General features: G+C 47.4%; 1 protein-coding gene across 5 annotated transcripts in view; it reads right to left on the bottom strand.

Moving 5' to 3' along the window:
- VTI1A (vesicle transport through interaction with t-SNAREs 1A) overlaps positions 1–16947 on the bottom strand; it is a 1940034-nt gene that overhangs the window by 1222518 nt on the left and 700569 nt on the right. For all 5 annotated transcript variants that reach the window (XM_069611796.1, XM_069611795.1, XM_069611794.1 and 2 more), the window contains one exon: positions 830–914. In XM_069611796.1, the coding sequence (XP_069467897.1) occupies positions 830–914 (85 nt within the window). The remainder of the gene's footprint in view (positions 1–829; positions 915–16947) is intronic.

The following is a 16947-nucleotide window of genomic DNA, read 5'->3' as shown; positions in this document are numbered from 1 at the left end:
TGGAGTAGGGGCAGTGAGGGCCTACTGGAATGCAACTCGAAGGCTTAAATCTCCTTCTTACTTGACTTTAGTATATGCAGTACATGCTAGCCATTGTTTCCACTGTTATGCGCTGCGCGGCGCCAGCAAATTTCCCCCCCAGCGCACCGTTGCACCAAGTTGGCGACTACATGCAAATGTGCGGTCCTATAACTGCCAGTGATGTCACTTCCTGTATTTGGGCGCACCCCCACCACCTGGGAAATTCATAGGTCGGCTCCCCTGCTCGGCAGCTACAAGTAGACTCATCCATTGTACCTTTCTGCATCTGTGACTTGACAAAAGCCTGCTGTGATAACAGGAATGAGTACACCAGGCACTGACTGTTCACTATGATCTTGGGCGTGAATGACTACAGGGTGTGTGGCATGGATACTGATCCCAGCGTTATTGTTCATGTACCAGTTACGGCATAAAAACAAACTCCTAGTTTACACAGAGGAATTAAAGTTTCAAGAAGTGAGAAAAAAAGCAGAAAAGCAAGGAGGATACAACACAGTCGGCGAGCAATCATTGCAGGTGGCTAAAGAGACAACGTGTAACTTTACATTACGACAAATGTAAAATGTAGAGAAAGTCTTCGCCCTCGGAACCTGTTTGCCGTAGATGTCAAGCCTTTTAACTGGAAGCGAGACGAGCGCAAATAAGCTCCCAATTGTCTCTGCGATATGTAAAGCACATCTCGGGCTGCTGTCTGTGCGCGCCTTTGAAGTCCCCCTGAAATGTCAGGCGTTGGGGGGACGGCTGTGCATGAGCAAGACCGTGTGCGCGCTGGCAGTAGCAGCCTTACCGGTCTCCACCGCTATCTGGTAGCCAGCCTCGAGCCGCCGCGATGACCTTTCCAGCTTCTCGGTGTTATCCAGCAGGTGCGCCCTCTGAAAAAAACCAAACAGGGCGACATCAGAAGACAAGGCACCCATCTCGCCTTCATATTATTTACACAATTACTCTTATTTTCAAACTATGCTCGGTTATGCTGGCCTCGCGGCACAGAAGAGCCGCACGCCAATACCCATTCGGTTTCCAGGGACTGGCGTTTTTGCCAGCGAATATAGCACCTTTGTCACATGCAATTTAAAGGTAATCATGGAAGCATGCTTTAAGGTGAGTTTCACCACTGAGCTACAACAGGCGGCATAGGGGCGGGGGGGAGGGAGGGTTACCTTTCATCAATCACTATACCACCCGTGCTTACAACAATCTTCAGTAAGAAGTGTGCATAATTTAAATAGGGAGATAATGTATTCTCTCGATCCCAAATAAAGGAATAATCGTACTTAAATAAAAAGCGAGCGATGTGTGTGGACACAATTTTAAGCAAAGCATCCTTTAGACTAATTCTGCACGGCCGTGCCTTCTATCCAGTGTTAGACCACAGAGGACAAACGAAAGCAAATGTAGTTCCCAGGTGACACCCCCTTCTGCCCCTAAGCTATTCAAGTTATTCTTAAATATACACATGTGCTTCAGTCAAGCACACGCTCGGTCAAAGGTGTCATTTTGTAAACAAGACCGTCTCGCCATTTTGACCAATGCCACTTTCCAAACGGAGAGGTGGTCTTCCGGGCAACAGTGAAGCTAATCGGAACGGCTGCGTCTTGGTCTCGCGACGCGATGCCACTCGCTCTGACGAGCCCCCGTGGTGACGGCGATGCACGCTTGGGCTAATACACCTGCCCGGTGCTGCGGCCTGGCGGAGAGTCGCGCCTCCACCTTCATAGCCGGCGAGTGACTAGTGTGGCACCACTACCGTGTCCAATGTGACTGCCCCAGCCGCCCATGCTGCCCGCAGAGGCGTCATCTCGAAAAAAGCGGCCAGGCCATGACCCAGGCAGCTGCTGAAGCCACTTCAAGGCCGCCTTGATTTACTATTGGGCGAGGTGGGGGCGACACAGAGTAGTAAGGGGGGGATGGGGGGGGGGGGGTTGTGGGATGTATTTACCCATGCATCCGAGCCCTACCTCAAAACTGTGCAGTACTGACATGGAAAACCTCATGATGGCCAGAGCTTCCCAGAAAATGCACAGGGAAATGCATGAAGAATAGGCTGCCACTCATTTTTGCCGATGTTATGGGCACAGAAGGACACTGCCTAAAACCACCATTGGACTACCCACACAGTAGTCTGAAACCATTGGGAATGGCAATGCTGATTGCCAAAAGCAAACCCATAACTGTTGGGAATTCATTTTCTTAAATCCCAAAAATGGGTGCAGTACCAGTACTCACCACTATCCAAAAGCCGGCAGTTTAAAACCACCCTGTGTTTCTCTGAAGGCAAGCCAAAGTGCCTATTTCAAACATTGCAATAGGTGCAAAATATTCACTGAACACCAGCAGACATTGGTAGAATGGAGTTTTGTGTGCCTACAAAATCTGGGAAATGAAGATCATAAGACAAGGTTTATAACAAGACTGGCTGCGCTGTGGATTTCAGCAGTTTAAGTAAATTTGGACTGAAAGACACTAAAAAAATCTAAATGTTTAAATTGACTGAGTGACCTACTTTTGAGTGTCACATAGGTTGCAATTGTTTAAATGTCATAGTTTTGCACTTAGAATCAGCATTCTAGCTGCATATGTAAAAATGTTTAGTTTTATTTGAATGCAGAAACTGGGGAACAGAAATGACAGCTTAAAGAGATTCCAATTTGCCTGGCAACTACCCCCATCAGGAGTGAAACTTGAGTCACAGCTGTGTTCCCAGGCCTAGCTGCCCTTTTGCTGCTCACACTAAGGATATGCCATCTATCTGATAATTGAATTACCTGTGCTCTGCAGGAAAGTGAACAAAGCCCTGTCCTGGTTCAGGCAAAGGTTTTATTGGCAGGAGTCGTAAATGGTCGTAAAAAGTGGCTTCCTCCTGAGGAAAGGGGAGGGGCACTGCCTGTGAGAGCAAGCTGGCTTGGCAGAACTGGAACAACCAGAAATTCAACCTTGTGCTGGAGGAAAACCACACCCCTTTGGAGCCAGAACATAACTCTAAAAAGATGAATAACTCATAGAGCGGACATGTGAAAATTTTATAAATGATACCATAATTCTTGTGATTTTTCTGCCCACATTTTAAGAGGTTTTTCGACCCGGTGGCGTGTTCAGGGGGGTTTTAGCGGAAAAGAGGATATTACTCTAAATGTATGCATGTTAAAAATCTGAAACTTCATCAGTTAATGTCCATACTTCCTACGCACATGTATGTAAAGTTGGGTCAATGTCAGAAATTGAAAAATCAGTTAAAAAGTCAATTATGTACCATTTCTGAATGCAAGCTCTTAGAAACAGCAGATTTGGACAAAGACATGGCTAAATTCAGCCACACCATGTATATGTAATTTCAAGCAACTGTGTAACTGTGAAATATGTCTTTTATTATCAAATATAGAATGTGTGCAATCTGACAGAGGAGTGTCCTATCTGCAAGCCATAAAATGACATCCCTCTGACTCACAGTTCATTCCCCAATCAAATGATAAATGGAAGTTTGACCAATTAGAAGCTGAGAGAGAGGTAGGGTCAGTGATGCTAGAACACACCCACATTCTAAACACATAAAAGCAGACAGACAGGACAGATAGGGACCTTCAATTCCATTTGCTGCAACGCACTCTGCCGGACCATACAACATCCAGAGATCCAGACTTCAAATTCATCAAACCTCCAGAGAGCCAAACTAGAGACTTCAATCTATCCAGAACTAGAGACCCAGACCAGAGAACCAGAGAGAGCTGACCCAGATCACTGTGAAGTGCAGAGACCAGAGGCGAGTCTAAAACCCTGACCAGATCCGTGATGAGGCCCATTTCACTCAAGAATATAGTGTGAGTACATAGCAAAACTGTGCAGAACCAATCTCTTAGTTAAAATAATATAATTCAATCTATTTAATCTAAGTAGAACTGCCTCCTAACTGTCACCTGTCATTTGTAAAGCTGTCACTTGTCATTTTCTAGTCGCAAGCTGCACTTGTCTTTTTGAACTTTAAAATTTCAAATCTGAAAAACGACCTTCACAAAATCGCTCATATCTCCGCAACCGTTTGTGCTAGAGACTTGCAATAACTTTTATTTGAAAGCTTAGAATCTTAGCTTTGAATCGCACCTAGAACCGCATTCCTAGTTTTACCGCAATCGCGGAACACGCATCCGCGAATTTTACCGCGATTTGCAAATTTCTTCACATGTAAAAACTGCTGCTGCTTGCCTTCCATTTGCCAGAATTTCGTTTAACCTGCTAACTATCCCTGCCTCATTGCTAGTGTGAGCCTGGACTAATATTAACTAGATACCACTCACCCTGAACCTCTGAAAGGGAATTAAAAAGCATTTCCAGCATATTTCTCATCCATTGCTAGCACATATCAAAGCATTTGGGCCTGTGTTTTCAAAACTCCTATCTGTTTTCTGTAGTGTAAGCTTGCTGGGGTGAACTGAATTACAGTTGATTGCATTTCTGAGAACTGTGTGCTTCCTTCCATTTCCTTGCATTGCATCAAGGGGGGTAGGGGATTGCCAGAGAAAAGTGATTACATTGTTTTGTTGAAATCATATTGAGTATTTCTATACTGCATTTCATTCATTGAATATTGCATCCACCTGAGCTTACATAAAGCATCCTCTACCACATTATACTTTTGTTCCTATTTACCAGTGTGCTACCTTATCCATTTCATGTCAACTCATTAGTGATTATAAGAAGTGTGCTAGTGCCAGATTCTCCGTTGTTGATCTTTATCATATCAGATTAAGTGTGCTATTCAATTATTAATTTATTATAAAGTGTGATATATATATATTTTAAATTATCAAATAAACCTTTTAAACTTGCAAAACAGAACTACTTCTTGGCTCAGTGGGGTCAGGGGGATTCCAAGAGAGGGGTGTTATATAGGGGTAGTCATCCAGAACGCATGAACTGGACCTAAAGATATATCAATAAGGGTTTTCATTCAGTATTCTAGACTAGGCGTTAACTTAGCTGTAGTGCTGAATTGAATCCTCTTACAGGGTGAGGCAGATCATTGATGCAAAGCACTGCGATCAGCGCAGAGGGAATCCAGGTCAGGACACAAGTAACGGAGGTACCCAATACACCGTGCAGACAATTAAAAGAAAAGAACCCCGCACCTTACACAAGCACATGCACGGTGGGTGGTACTGGCAGTCCACAAAGAGCGGGCAAACCCACTGGAGAACAATGTCTAATCCCCCACACTAGCGTGAGATGGGGGTTTAGATTCTATAAAAGACAAGGAGGCGAGTATTATGCATTTCAATATTTACTCTGAACCACAGCAGCAAAGAATAAAAAACTTTGTAAAACGAAATTTTTTCCAATAAACATAACGTTATAACAATGCAATGGGAAACATCCCAGTCCAACATGGTGGGCAGGTCATGCCCTGGGGGTAGCCAATAGGGAGCGAGCCAGTCCCAATATAGGTCCATTCCTTTAATAACTCCCCCTCTTTCTGACGCTGATCCTTTTCACACGACCACCGAACACATTCTCCACGTAGAACGAAGAACAAACTCCCATGGAGACGCCGGGGCTGAAACCTTCTGCAACCTGGAGCTCAATCTCCCACTTCCTCCTGCATCGAAGTCATCAACTGCCCTCTGAAACAACCGACACCAGTAAGGGTGGGTGGGTGGGATAATACTCGCCTCCTTGTCTTTTATAGAATCTAAACCCCCATCTCACGCTAGTGTGGGGGATTAGACATTCTATGGCAAGACAGGAGGCTCATATTATGCAAGTTCAAAGCCCTTGCATTACATTCACCGCTACATGGGCAATACGCTTATGGTAAAATGTCTTAAAAGTTGATTCCCTTGACCAGTCAGCTGCTTTTAGGATCTGTTCCAAACTACCCCCCAGAAAGGCTGCTTTAGAGGCCATAGCGCCTCGGACTGAGTGGGGACCAAAAGAGGATGCGTCAACCCCCGCCTCCCGCATAACCCATTTGATCCATCTGGCCAAAGTAGAAGGGGAGACCGGCTTATGGGGCTTCCTGTAGGAAATCAGCAGCTGAGAGGTATTGGGAGGTCTAAAAACCTTCAGTTATAATCTCAAAACATTTCAAACAGTTGACCACACATAGTTTACAATCTTCAGGAAAAGCTGGATAGGATATCGAGGAAGTCATGCATTTAGTCCTTCGTGAGATAAAGAAAGTAACCCCTTGAGGGGTGAACATCTTATTATCCACATCAAGAGCTCTGATATCAGAGACCCTTTTAATAGACACCAGCCATAGTAACATAGCAAGTTTGGCAAATAACTGCTGCAGGGACAGTTCTTCATTAAGAGGCCAGGACCTGAAGAGCTGCAGCACCACATTAACATCCCAAAGAACCGAATACTTCGGCTGTGGCGGAACCTTAATACGGATAGATTTGAGGGCCCTTCGCACTAAAAAGTGCCTACCCCCTGGTTCCCCTTTAACCAAAAGGTGACCGGCTGAAATAGCTGAACGAAAACCATTAACAGTCCTGTAGGCTTTCCCTTCCTTAAACAATTCTACTAGAAAATTAACCACCTCTACAGGAGGGGCAGAAACGGGATTGAGGTGCCTAGCCACACACCAGCTAACCCATCTGTTCCATGCTGTGGAATACCCTGCCTTAGTAGAGGGCGCCCAGGAGTCCCCGATGACCGCCATAGAGTCTTGCGAAAGTCCTCTGAAGCACCAGGAAGAGCTGAAATCTTCCAAGCCATAAGGGCAAGGTGTCCCTGCAAGACCAACTCGTGAGGGAGACCCTCCGGATCCACCAGCAACAGGGGATCGCGAGGGAGAAGACGGGGAATATCTATTGCCAATTCTAGAAGGGCCGGGAACCAAACTTGAGAAGGCCAAAAGGGGGTAACCAGAACCAGAGACACCGCCTGAGTGCGAACCTGGACCAGAACCCGAGCTATCATTGCAAAGGGAGGAAAGGCATACCCCAACTGACCCGACCAAACCTGGAGGAAAGCGTCGGTGGCCAGAGCTAACGGATCTGGTCTCCAACTGTAAAACCTGGGAACTTGACAATTCAGTCTGGAGGCAAACAAGTCTATCATCAGAGGACCCCAGAGGGACTCTATGCGGGCGAAAAGAGACCTGTTCAACATCCAATCGCTCCTGTCCTGCAGGTGCCTGGAGTTCCAATCTGCAACCTCGTTGCCGACTCCTGGGAGGTATTCCGCTTTCAAGAGAATATCCCTGTCGAGGCAAAAATGCCAAAACTCTCTCGTCAAATCCGCCAAGACTTTGGACCTGGTACCCCCCAGGTGATTGATGTACCTCAACGCAGATATGTTGTCCATGCGGAGGAGAACACAACAATTCCCCTGATCCTTGAGGAGACTCCGAACAGCAAAAGACCCCGCTAACAACTCTAGGCAATTGATATGGAGTAGTTTCTCTGACTCCGACCATTTCCCTCCTGTGGAAACCTGACCCAATCTGGCTCCCCAACCCTATCTGCTCGCATCTGACTCCAGAACGACATCCGGCGATGGGCCAAATATTGCCTTGCCATTCCAAGCCTCCATGTGCCTGAGCCACCACAGAAGTTCCAACCTGGCCTCTGGCGGCAATTCCACCATTTGGGAGTAAGAGAGACACCTGCGCAAATGTTTGGCTTTTAAGCGTTGCAGCGCTCTGTAATGTAGGGGAGCAGGGAAGATAGCCTGAATGGATGCCGACAACATCCCCACAACTCTGGCCAACTGCCTGAGGGAGATCCTCCCTCTCATGAGGAGTAGACGAATTTCCTTCTTTATCTTGGACAGTCTGCTGTCTGGGAGAAGAAAGATGCAAAGCTTTGAATCTATATTGAAGCCCAGAAATTGGATACATTGCATAGGCTTCAATATGGATTTTTTTTACATTTATCACAAAACCTAGATCCTGTAAGAGGGTCACAGTGAATTTCAGATGAGAACACAGTTTGATAATTCTGGGCTATGAGCAACATGTCGTCCAGATAAATTATGATCCGAATCCCCCTGGATCTGAGAAGAGCCATCACAGGGCGCATGAGCTTGGTGAAACACCATGGGGCCGAGGACAGGCCAAACGGAAGGGATGCAAACTGCCACACCCGACCCCCCCACTGAAACTGAAGAAACTCCTGATGTGGGGGAAAGACGGGAACCACTAGGTAAGCGTCCTTGAGGTCCAATTTGACCATCTAGTCTGCCGGGAGAAGAGTGTCCCTGAGTAAATGAATTCCCTCCATCTTGAAGTGGTGATATACCACAAAAGAGTTGAGCTTTCAGGTTGATTACTGGGCGAAACCCCTGGTCCGGTTTCGGAACTAGAAAAATGGTACTCAGAAACTGAGAGGCCCTGTAAGAGGCCGGGACTACCGCCCCTTTGGAGAGGAGATCCCGTACCTCCACATCTATGAGGGATTGTTTGACTTCGTCGAACACCAAAGGAAGGGGAAAGGACAACTGGCAAGGAGGGGCATAGAATTCTATCTGATAACCCTGAATCGTTTGTAACACCCAAGGATCCGAAGTGAGAGCCTCCCACTGTGGAAGGAACCTGGCTAGTCTGCCACCTAGACTTTTGAGGGAAAAAACTTTTAGCACCTCGGAAATTACCTGATGGCCCTCTTGATCTTCCGGCTCCTCTGCCGGCACGTCCTCTCCAACTGGAGTTTTTTGCGGGTAGAACTGATTATGTGCCCCTCGAGCAGAGGAGGTATGGTATGCGCCACGGGGCGCAAACTGGCGGGGGCGGGAGGAGCCCTGGGAAAAACGGCCGCAGGAGCGGGCCCTACCTCGTCCAGCCTTGTTAAAAACCTTTGGGGCAAAAACCTTTTTTATATTAACCTGCGCCTTGTCCAGCGCTGTAAATGTGTGAACATATGCTGACAAATCTTTCAGGAAAGAATCCCCAAACAAATTACCCTGAGCTGAAGGGCCACCTTCTCTCTCTGACATGTCTGCCAGTTTGGAATCCAACCTCATTAATAATGATTTTCTCCTCTCCCTACATATGGAGGCATTAGCATTGCCGAGCAGGCATACCGTACGTTGGATCCAACCCCTTAATGCGTCAACATCTACCGGGGTATTAGAGGACGCCGCCTCTTCTGCCATTTCAAAAATCTGCGTGACTGGACCCAGGATGTCCAACAGTCTGTCTTGACAACTACGCCACGCTTTATCGACCCCCTTCTTGGGGTCCTTCCCTTTCTGGGAAAGAAAAGCCGCCATTGACTGGTCTATTTCTGGCGCTAGAGCCACCTTGTCGGCGAGCAACGGTCTTGGACACTCCGACCGGAATTTATTACGATCCTCTTTGGCCATAGGGCGCCTGATCCAGAACTTGAGGAAAGAGGAAATCTCCTCAGAGGGTTGCCACTCAGCAGACCTGGGGTGTTGTATCAGGGCAGGATCAAAGAAAGGTACACCACTACCATCCAGCAGGGGACCCCCCTGAGGGGCTACTGAGGTCACCTTCCTTTTTTGCATCTTAGGGGGCGAATCAGAATCATCTGCACTGTCAGAGGATGAGACATCAATAGGGGGCTCCACCGGCGCGAAAGGCGCGGGGGCCGGCCAGGGGGTGGAAGAGATAGGCCGAGATTCTTCCCACCCACGCTTTAAATTACCCTTAGGGGAAGAAATAGGAGATATGGCCACTAGGGAACTGAGTTGTCCCTGGGTATGTTTAGTTTTAACCTTACATTTTCTGGGTGCCTGGGACGTCGCAGATGGGGCAGCATCCTGGGAGGATTGAAAATCCGCAATGCGGGTAATTAATCTGTCAAAGGCTGAGGCCAAAGTGTTATTCAAATCAGTTAAAGTGGAGTCCAAAGAGGACTGAATAAGCTTGTGCCACTAAAGGCTGGGAATGACAGGCTTGATCCTCAATGTTTTCAACCACCTTCTCACTTTTTTTGGCAGTGCGTACTTGAGTGCTGGCATCTGCAGAGGAGGGAAGCACTCCTTTGTCCATGACAGCACCAATTTCTTTGGTAAAAAAATATATATAAATATATATAAACGTTATTTAAACACAGCCGGGTCAAAGCTGTACCAACACAAGCCGAGCAGGTTGTAAGTTCTCAATTCAATAGTGTGCCACAAACCTTAGGGAAGGGCCACCAAAGCAGTACATAGGCAATGTCTGAATTCCCACAGACAAACAAGCGAGCAGCGTGTGAGGGCAAAGAAAGGCAAAATTTAACACACAAAACACTGTAACACTATTACTGAGGTACACAAGAAAATGGGAACATATTACGAAAATAGAATTTTTTTGGCGGAGAGCAGGCCCGAACTGCTAATCCTGCTTTTTACGAGCAGCACGCTTACCGCGTGTGCCAGAGGGCTTCCTAGCCTACGCGCGTCGTCCGTCAGAATGTAACTGTTCTGAGCCGGTCGACGCGCGCAACAAACAAAGCAAAATACTCGCGGCCTTACAGCAGGCGCACGAGTAAATAGAACGCTGCAGCTTTCCACAAGGAAAGGTCACTGAAAGTGTAGCAACAATGCGCGAAGCCTCTGGCTGCACTCAACACCTCTGTAATACAGAGCGGGCCTAACGAGCGAACGCCACGCTCGAAGAAATCACCTCAGGCGAACGCGGGCGAAATAAACAAACGCTCCGCTTGCCTGCTTGAGGAAATTCACAGTATACATACAATGTAACAAGAAAAGAAACGCGTTCTCTCAAACGCTGCTTCCTGAAACCAAGTGATACAAGTAACACTTCGAACACACAGTCTAAGAGAAAACCAGAGGTGTGACTTAGCTGTGGGTCAGCAGAAAAGAAAGAGGGGGAGTTATTAAAGGAATGGACCTATATTGGGACTGGCTCGCTCCCTACTGGCTACCCCCAGGGCATGACCTCCCCGACATGTTGGACGGGGATGTTTCCCATTGCATTGTTATAACGTTATGTTTATTGGAAAAAATTTCGTTTTACAAAGTTTTTTATTCTTTGCTGCTGTGGTTCAGAGTAAAGATTGAAATGCATAATATGAGCTTCCTGTCTTGCCATAGAATCTCTTAACATTTGGATAATTAACTCAAACTACTTTAATTGAAAAATAAATCGAGACACGCTTGTGGTTGTCTGATCTATTCAATGGGCTTCATTACACGGTAGGCGGTGGACCAAGGTGCTGTTAGCACCTTGGTCCATGCCGGTAAAATACCAGCACCGCCTTCGAGGAAAGGGGAATTACCGCCCTATTCCAAGGTTGGCGGGGCGGTAATTCCCCCTTCCCCCATTGCCCTTCCCCCATTCCCATTTTCGCCCCATAGGGAATAATGGGAATGGGGAAGGTGCTAATTACGGTACCGCAAATTGCGGTACCGTAATTAGCACCCTGGTCCCTTTGCGGGTTGGTTTTTAACGCCTGCTAAAAAGCAGGCATTAAAGTACCAACCCGCAAAGCGACCTCGTAGTAAAGCGGTAAGGGTTAACGGTCACCAGTACCATTACCGGTGACCGTTAACCCTTACCGCCTTCCGTGTAATGAGGGCCATTGACTTCACGGTTTTTAGAAGTGATAGTTTCCCTTGAGGACTTCACGCCCCAGTTCATTCCCACCGTTCTCTTCATCTGAGCCTTAACTATAGCTCATCCATGAAACTATGGGAGGATGTGGGAGCTGTGGCAAAGATGCTGATATGTGAGGCCATAGAGTAGAGGTCTGCAACCTTTGGCTCTCCAGATGTTTCAGACTACTGCTCCCATTAGTGCAAGCAAGCATAGTCAATGGCAAGTAATCATGGGAGTTGTAGTGCAAAACATCTGGAGTGGCAGGTTAAAACCCCTGCCTTAGGGGGTTCAGTATTTCATCATGCAATGACATAACTCAGCAGCCTGAGTGGTTTTGCCATCATGGTGCCCATGCCATTTATTCTCTCATTCTGGTACCTTTTCGGGCAACTCCCCGTCCAAGTGCCACCTTTTCATTCTTCTTTCTGCTCCACTGCGTTTCTCTCCAGTTGCAGAATCACGGGCCAGATCGCATCTGAGGACACAAACCCAAGTGATGCACCAATTCTTTTCACTGATACCACATAGGACTCAGTGACTCCACAGCGACCGAAGTCGACCTATCCTTTTTGTTGAATACAGGACAACTTGCAGGTAATCTCACGGTTTATCTGCCCCGCTTTCAAAGTCAGGGAGGCCCATATGGCCAGCTCCCTGACCCCATCTCCCTGCACCGGTCTGGATTTCACATTACATGGACACATTTCTTTTGTATATTTCCAGATACCATCTACATGGTCTGGGGATACCGACAATCAGGACGCCTGGACCCTGGGGACTTCCCAGTGTTTTCATCACTACATGCACTTCCTGATACATGAACAAACGACTATGTGCCACAGGCTCCTATTCTTTCCATCACCACCTTTGGTAAGTGACGTTCAGTTTAGCTTCTCAGTCACTTTTCCAGTCCACTCAGGCCCTCACCGGCTGCTGTTGCTCTCTCGCCCGCTCCCCCTGCTGTCGCATACCCGGTGAGGTTGCTGGAACGAATGTGGGGAGTTGGGGCCCATGCGATTTGTGTTTGAAGGGGAACCCACACCATTATCTTTTGTTCTCCACGGGGGGGACCCACGGGTAGTCTACCAGGGGATCCCCTTACGTTAGGAGACCTAGAGATGGTTATGATGTGATTGGCAAACATGACCATATTTATTGGTTTGCATTTAGTCTACTGCATTTTGTCTACATTACATTGTTTTGTATAGACCATTCCCTTCATCATGTCCATTCCATTTTTTCCTTCCTCTAACTCCTTTTCTTTTTTTACTAAAGTCATCTTTTCCTCCTTCCTTTTGTTTTTTTACAGGGTCTTGCTATCACTGCCCTGATGAAGGCGGAGCAATCTCTTCAGCTATGAAGAGCATCTTTTTCATTCACTTGATACCGCCGAAACGCATCACGTCAGAGGGGATTTGAGGGTCCTCATAGAATATCTGATAAAAATTGGACCTCTCACTCAATTGCAAAATTTGTTTTTTCAGTTAGTCCGGATTTTTTCTTCAGAAATTCTGTCGTCCTCCTGGCTCCATTGTCCTTTTGCTTTTTCCTTTCTTTCCCCCTCATGCGTTGGCAGACTCCTACCCCAATGTATAGTAATGTTTACATTGAATGTTCATAGGTACTCAATTTGACCACAAATTATTGAAAAAAAGTATTTGTTACCTTTTTCAAGCTTTGCCCAATTTCATGTTATCACAGTGTGGGAAACATTACATTGATTTCTCATGTTTTAATGACTTTTCTGTCTTTCCCTTAATTTTTAACTTTTTGTTTTGTTTCATTGTACTTTGTTATTTCAATATATGTTCAGAAGGATTTTTTTTAAGTATGTATAAACTGTGTCATTGATTGTATATGCCCCAACTTTTTGGGCGTTCACTATATGCACAACTCTTTAATATAAAGCCTTGTTTCAAATATTACACAAGCTTGAATGATTCATTTTGATGTTCGGTTTGAGATATATACAAATTATATGTAGATGCAAGTACCCAAGAGGGTACATAGGATTGGACCAGAGGCAGGGCTTTAATTCATTTATACCCTCCTATAGGCCAATCTGCATACGTACCAGTACCTTGCGTTAATCTTAGCTCCCTGCAGGCCAGGGCTTCTGCTTTTCCCACTTTCAGTTCGGTCTCTTCCAAGTCAGACCGATCAGGGAACTCTCCTCGCCAGCACCCCAGTCACTCGCCTCTTCCGTCTTCCACGCTGGGCTGTCTCCACGCTCACTCGCGGCATCGCCAGGGATGGCTTGACATTTGTCAATCCTTTCCTTTTTATGAATAGTGGGTAAAAACAATGATAACGTTTATTAGTGTCCTCACCATGGCTCTTAATTGTTCCGCAACTCCTCCTCGTCTCAGTACTTGTCAAGGGAGTCCTCCTCAGGTAGTCCTTACTCTTCCTCATCTCAGTGGATGTTAAACTTGTCGCCTTACAGACATACATAGGAGTATGGGATGTGAAGATAAGGTTCATGGGTTAGGAAGGTGTATAGGGTGTGGGTAGAGGGTTGGTATACTACATTCTCCCAAGATGGTCTCCTTTGTATTCAGAGGGGAAGTCCTTTCCCATGAGTTCCTCCTGCCGAGGACTACCCACAGGGGAACTATTGGGTAATGGCCTCACCTCCATGGCCTCATGGGAAGGGGCTCCCACTCAAGGGGAAGTGACATCTCAGGATTAGTTACTGCTCTCCGATAAAGGCCTTACAAAACTGAAGGTAGAGTGGACTGCCAGCAAGATGCTGGTAGGTTGCCCGATAATCCAAAATTAACAAAAGCGCGCAAAAAACTGTCTGCAGAATGGACAACCTCAACTCAGATAATCTGTCGGGAAGCACCGCTGAGAGAACAAGTTGCAGGTGAGCCCGGCAATAGTGGCACTTCAAAAGAAATACAACTACCTGATGAGGTGGCACATGCAAATCGTTTTCTTCAGCTGTGTCTTGGTTGGAGGAAGTTTGACAGAGCACCAGAGCAATGTAAATTCTGCCTTCGATGGTTTCAATTTCAGGTAGCTGATTGACAGCCATGCTAGAGTGATTGAGAAACTGTATTAGTTCATAGCAGTATTTGATGGGATGGATTTAGGGAGAGCTGAATGTCATCAATGTATGGTGGATCTTGTAGTCAAAATTAGCGGGGAGGTCCCCTAGCAGTTCCCAGAGTAGGGTGAAAATGACTAAAGATAAGATGGGCCCTTGTGGCATTCAGGAGGTTAAGCCCCAGTGCTGGGATCTGTTGATACCCAGCTGGAGGAGCTGGGGTCAGTCATCGAGGTAGAAGGTATAGTCAAACCTCAGGTAAATGGAAAATCTGATCAAAGGCTTTATGTTAAAAATAGACAGCCAGCAAGTTGATGAGTATCATTTGATGAACTCGAGGGTGGTGGTCTCTTGCCACATCTTGGCTTGAATCCAGACCGATAGCTCTGTAGGAGCTTCTATTGGATGATTTAGCTTAACTGAAGAACTGCTTTTTCGATGATTATTTCGAAGGAGGGAAAGCATTTGATGGGTCGGTAGTTTGCCACATGGTTTTGTTCAAGATTTAGCTCATCAAGGAGGGTGGTCAGAGAAGGAACAAGTTACTTACCTGTAACTGTTGTTCTCCAGCATGGGTCTGGCATGGATTCACATGCTCATGAATATTCCCCGTCGTCAGGCCGGGAATCCTCGGTATAGAAAAAAACAGTATCAGTTTCGTTTCTGATCTGCCTTTCTCAGTAGTAACCAATCACTGGTCTCTGGGTCATACTGCCCCTAGCCAATGACTGCCCTCTACCTAAGCCCAGCTCCTGGCAGCCATCCTCAGATTTGGTAGCACGTGAAGTGGCAGTATGACCAAGTGAAGAGCCGCAGAGGGGTAGGCGGGAGGGTTCGCATGCGAATCCATGCCAGACCCATGCTGGAGAACAACAGTTACAGGTAAGTAACTTGTTCCGTCTCCAGCATGAGGTCTGGCATGGATTCACATGCTCATGAATATAAGAATACATAGCAGTATACACATGCAGAACCACGGGAGGTGGCAAAAGGCTCAATATCAAGCAATACAACAACTCAACATTAAGCAACTCTTGCCTCCTCACAACGCTCACCTTAGGCGAACAGGTTGCGCAGCACTGCCTGGCCGACTCTGGACGCCTCCCTGGAATCCCGGTCGACGCAGTAGAATCTCGTGAAGGTGTGCGTCGACCTCCACGTAGCAGCCTTGCAGATGTCGAGCAGGGGCACACCAGACAGGAATGCCGTAGTAGCAGCGATCGCTCTGGTCGAATGGGCTCTCGGACGGCCGGGCAGCGGTCGGTTTGCCAACCGGTGACCGTGCATGATGCAGCCGGAGAGCCATCTGGAAATGGAAGTCTTTGAGAGAGCCTTCCCTAGATTCACAGGTCCAAAGTTCACAAACAGCTGTGATGTCTTCCGGAAACTCTTTGTGCGGTCCACGTAGAACTTCAGCGCTCTAGCTACATCTAGCAACTGCAGAGCCCTCCAAGGGCTCGTTGAGGTGGAAGTCCGACGGCACCTTAGGCATGAAGGAGGGGTGCATCCTCAGCACCACCCTCGTGTCATGAAAAGTCAAGTATGGAGGCTTGCAAGACAGGGCCTGGATCTCTCCCACTCGTCGTGCAGAGGTGATGGCCACGAGGAATGCTGTCTTCCACGATAGAAACTTCAACGGCACTGAATGCATAGGCTTGAATGGGGCCCCCATGAGCCTAGTTAGTACCACGTTGAGCTCCCACGCCGGAGCAGGGGCCTTCACCGGCGGGAATGATCAGAACAGTCCTTTCATAAATTCCTTCACCAGACGATGAGACCACAAGGACGCCCGTCCTGTAGTTCTGGTGTAACGTGAGACGGCAGCCAGATGTACCTTGATGGAAGCGTGAGATAGGCCAGCTTTGGTCAAAGACAGTAGGTACGGCAATACTTGAGGGGCCGTAATCCGCAGAGGGTTAATCTTCTGTGCCCGGCACCAGACAGAGAACCTCTTCCATTTGTGTCCGTAGCACTTGAGAGTTGAGGATGCCCTGGCCTTTGCAAGAACCTCTCTGCAGTCGGCCGGGATGTCGTATCCTCCAAACTCTAGTGCTGCAGGAGCCAGGCCTGCAAGTTCAGCGACTCTGGTTCGTGATGAAGAATGGCGCCTCCTTCTCTGGAGAGAAGATCCGCGTCCGTCGGCAGCTTGACTGGTGTGGACGCTGACAAGTCCAGATGGTCCGGGAACCAGATCTGCCTCGGCCACGCCGGTGCGACGAGGATCATCCTGTACCAGGACCTCTTGAGCTGGTTGACGAGCCGGAGTAGCAACGGCGGGAATGCATAAAGGAACAGGCCGTCCCAGGGGAACGAGAAAGCATTGCCCATGCTCCTTGGTTGGGGA

Source organism: Ambystoma mexicanum, chromosome 8, assembly GCF_040938575.1.
Source record: "Ambystoma mexicanum isolate Mex_15411 chromosome 8, UKY_AmexF1_1, whole genome shotgun sequence".
Taxonomy (NCBI): domain Eukaryota; kingdom Metazoa; phylum Chordata; class Amphibia; order Caudata; family Ambystomatidae; genus Ambystoma; species Ambystoma mexicanum.
This window is presented reverse-complemented; position numbering and strand designations above follow the sequence as displayed.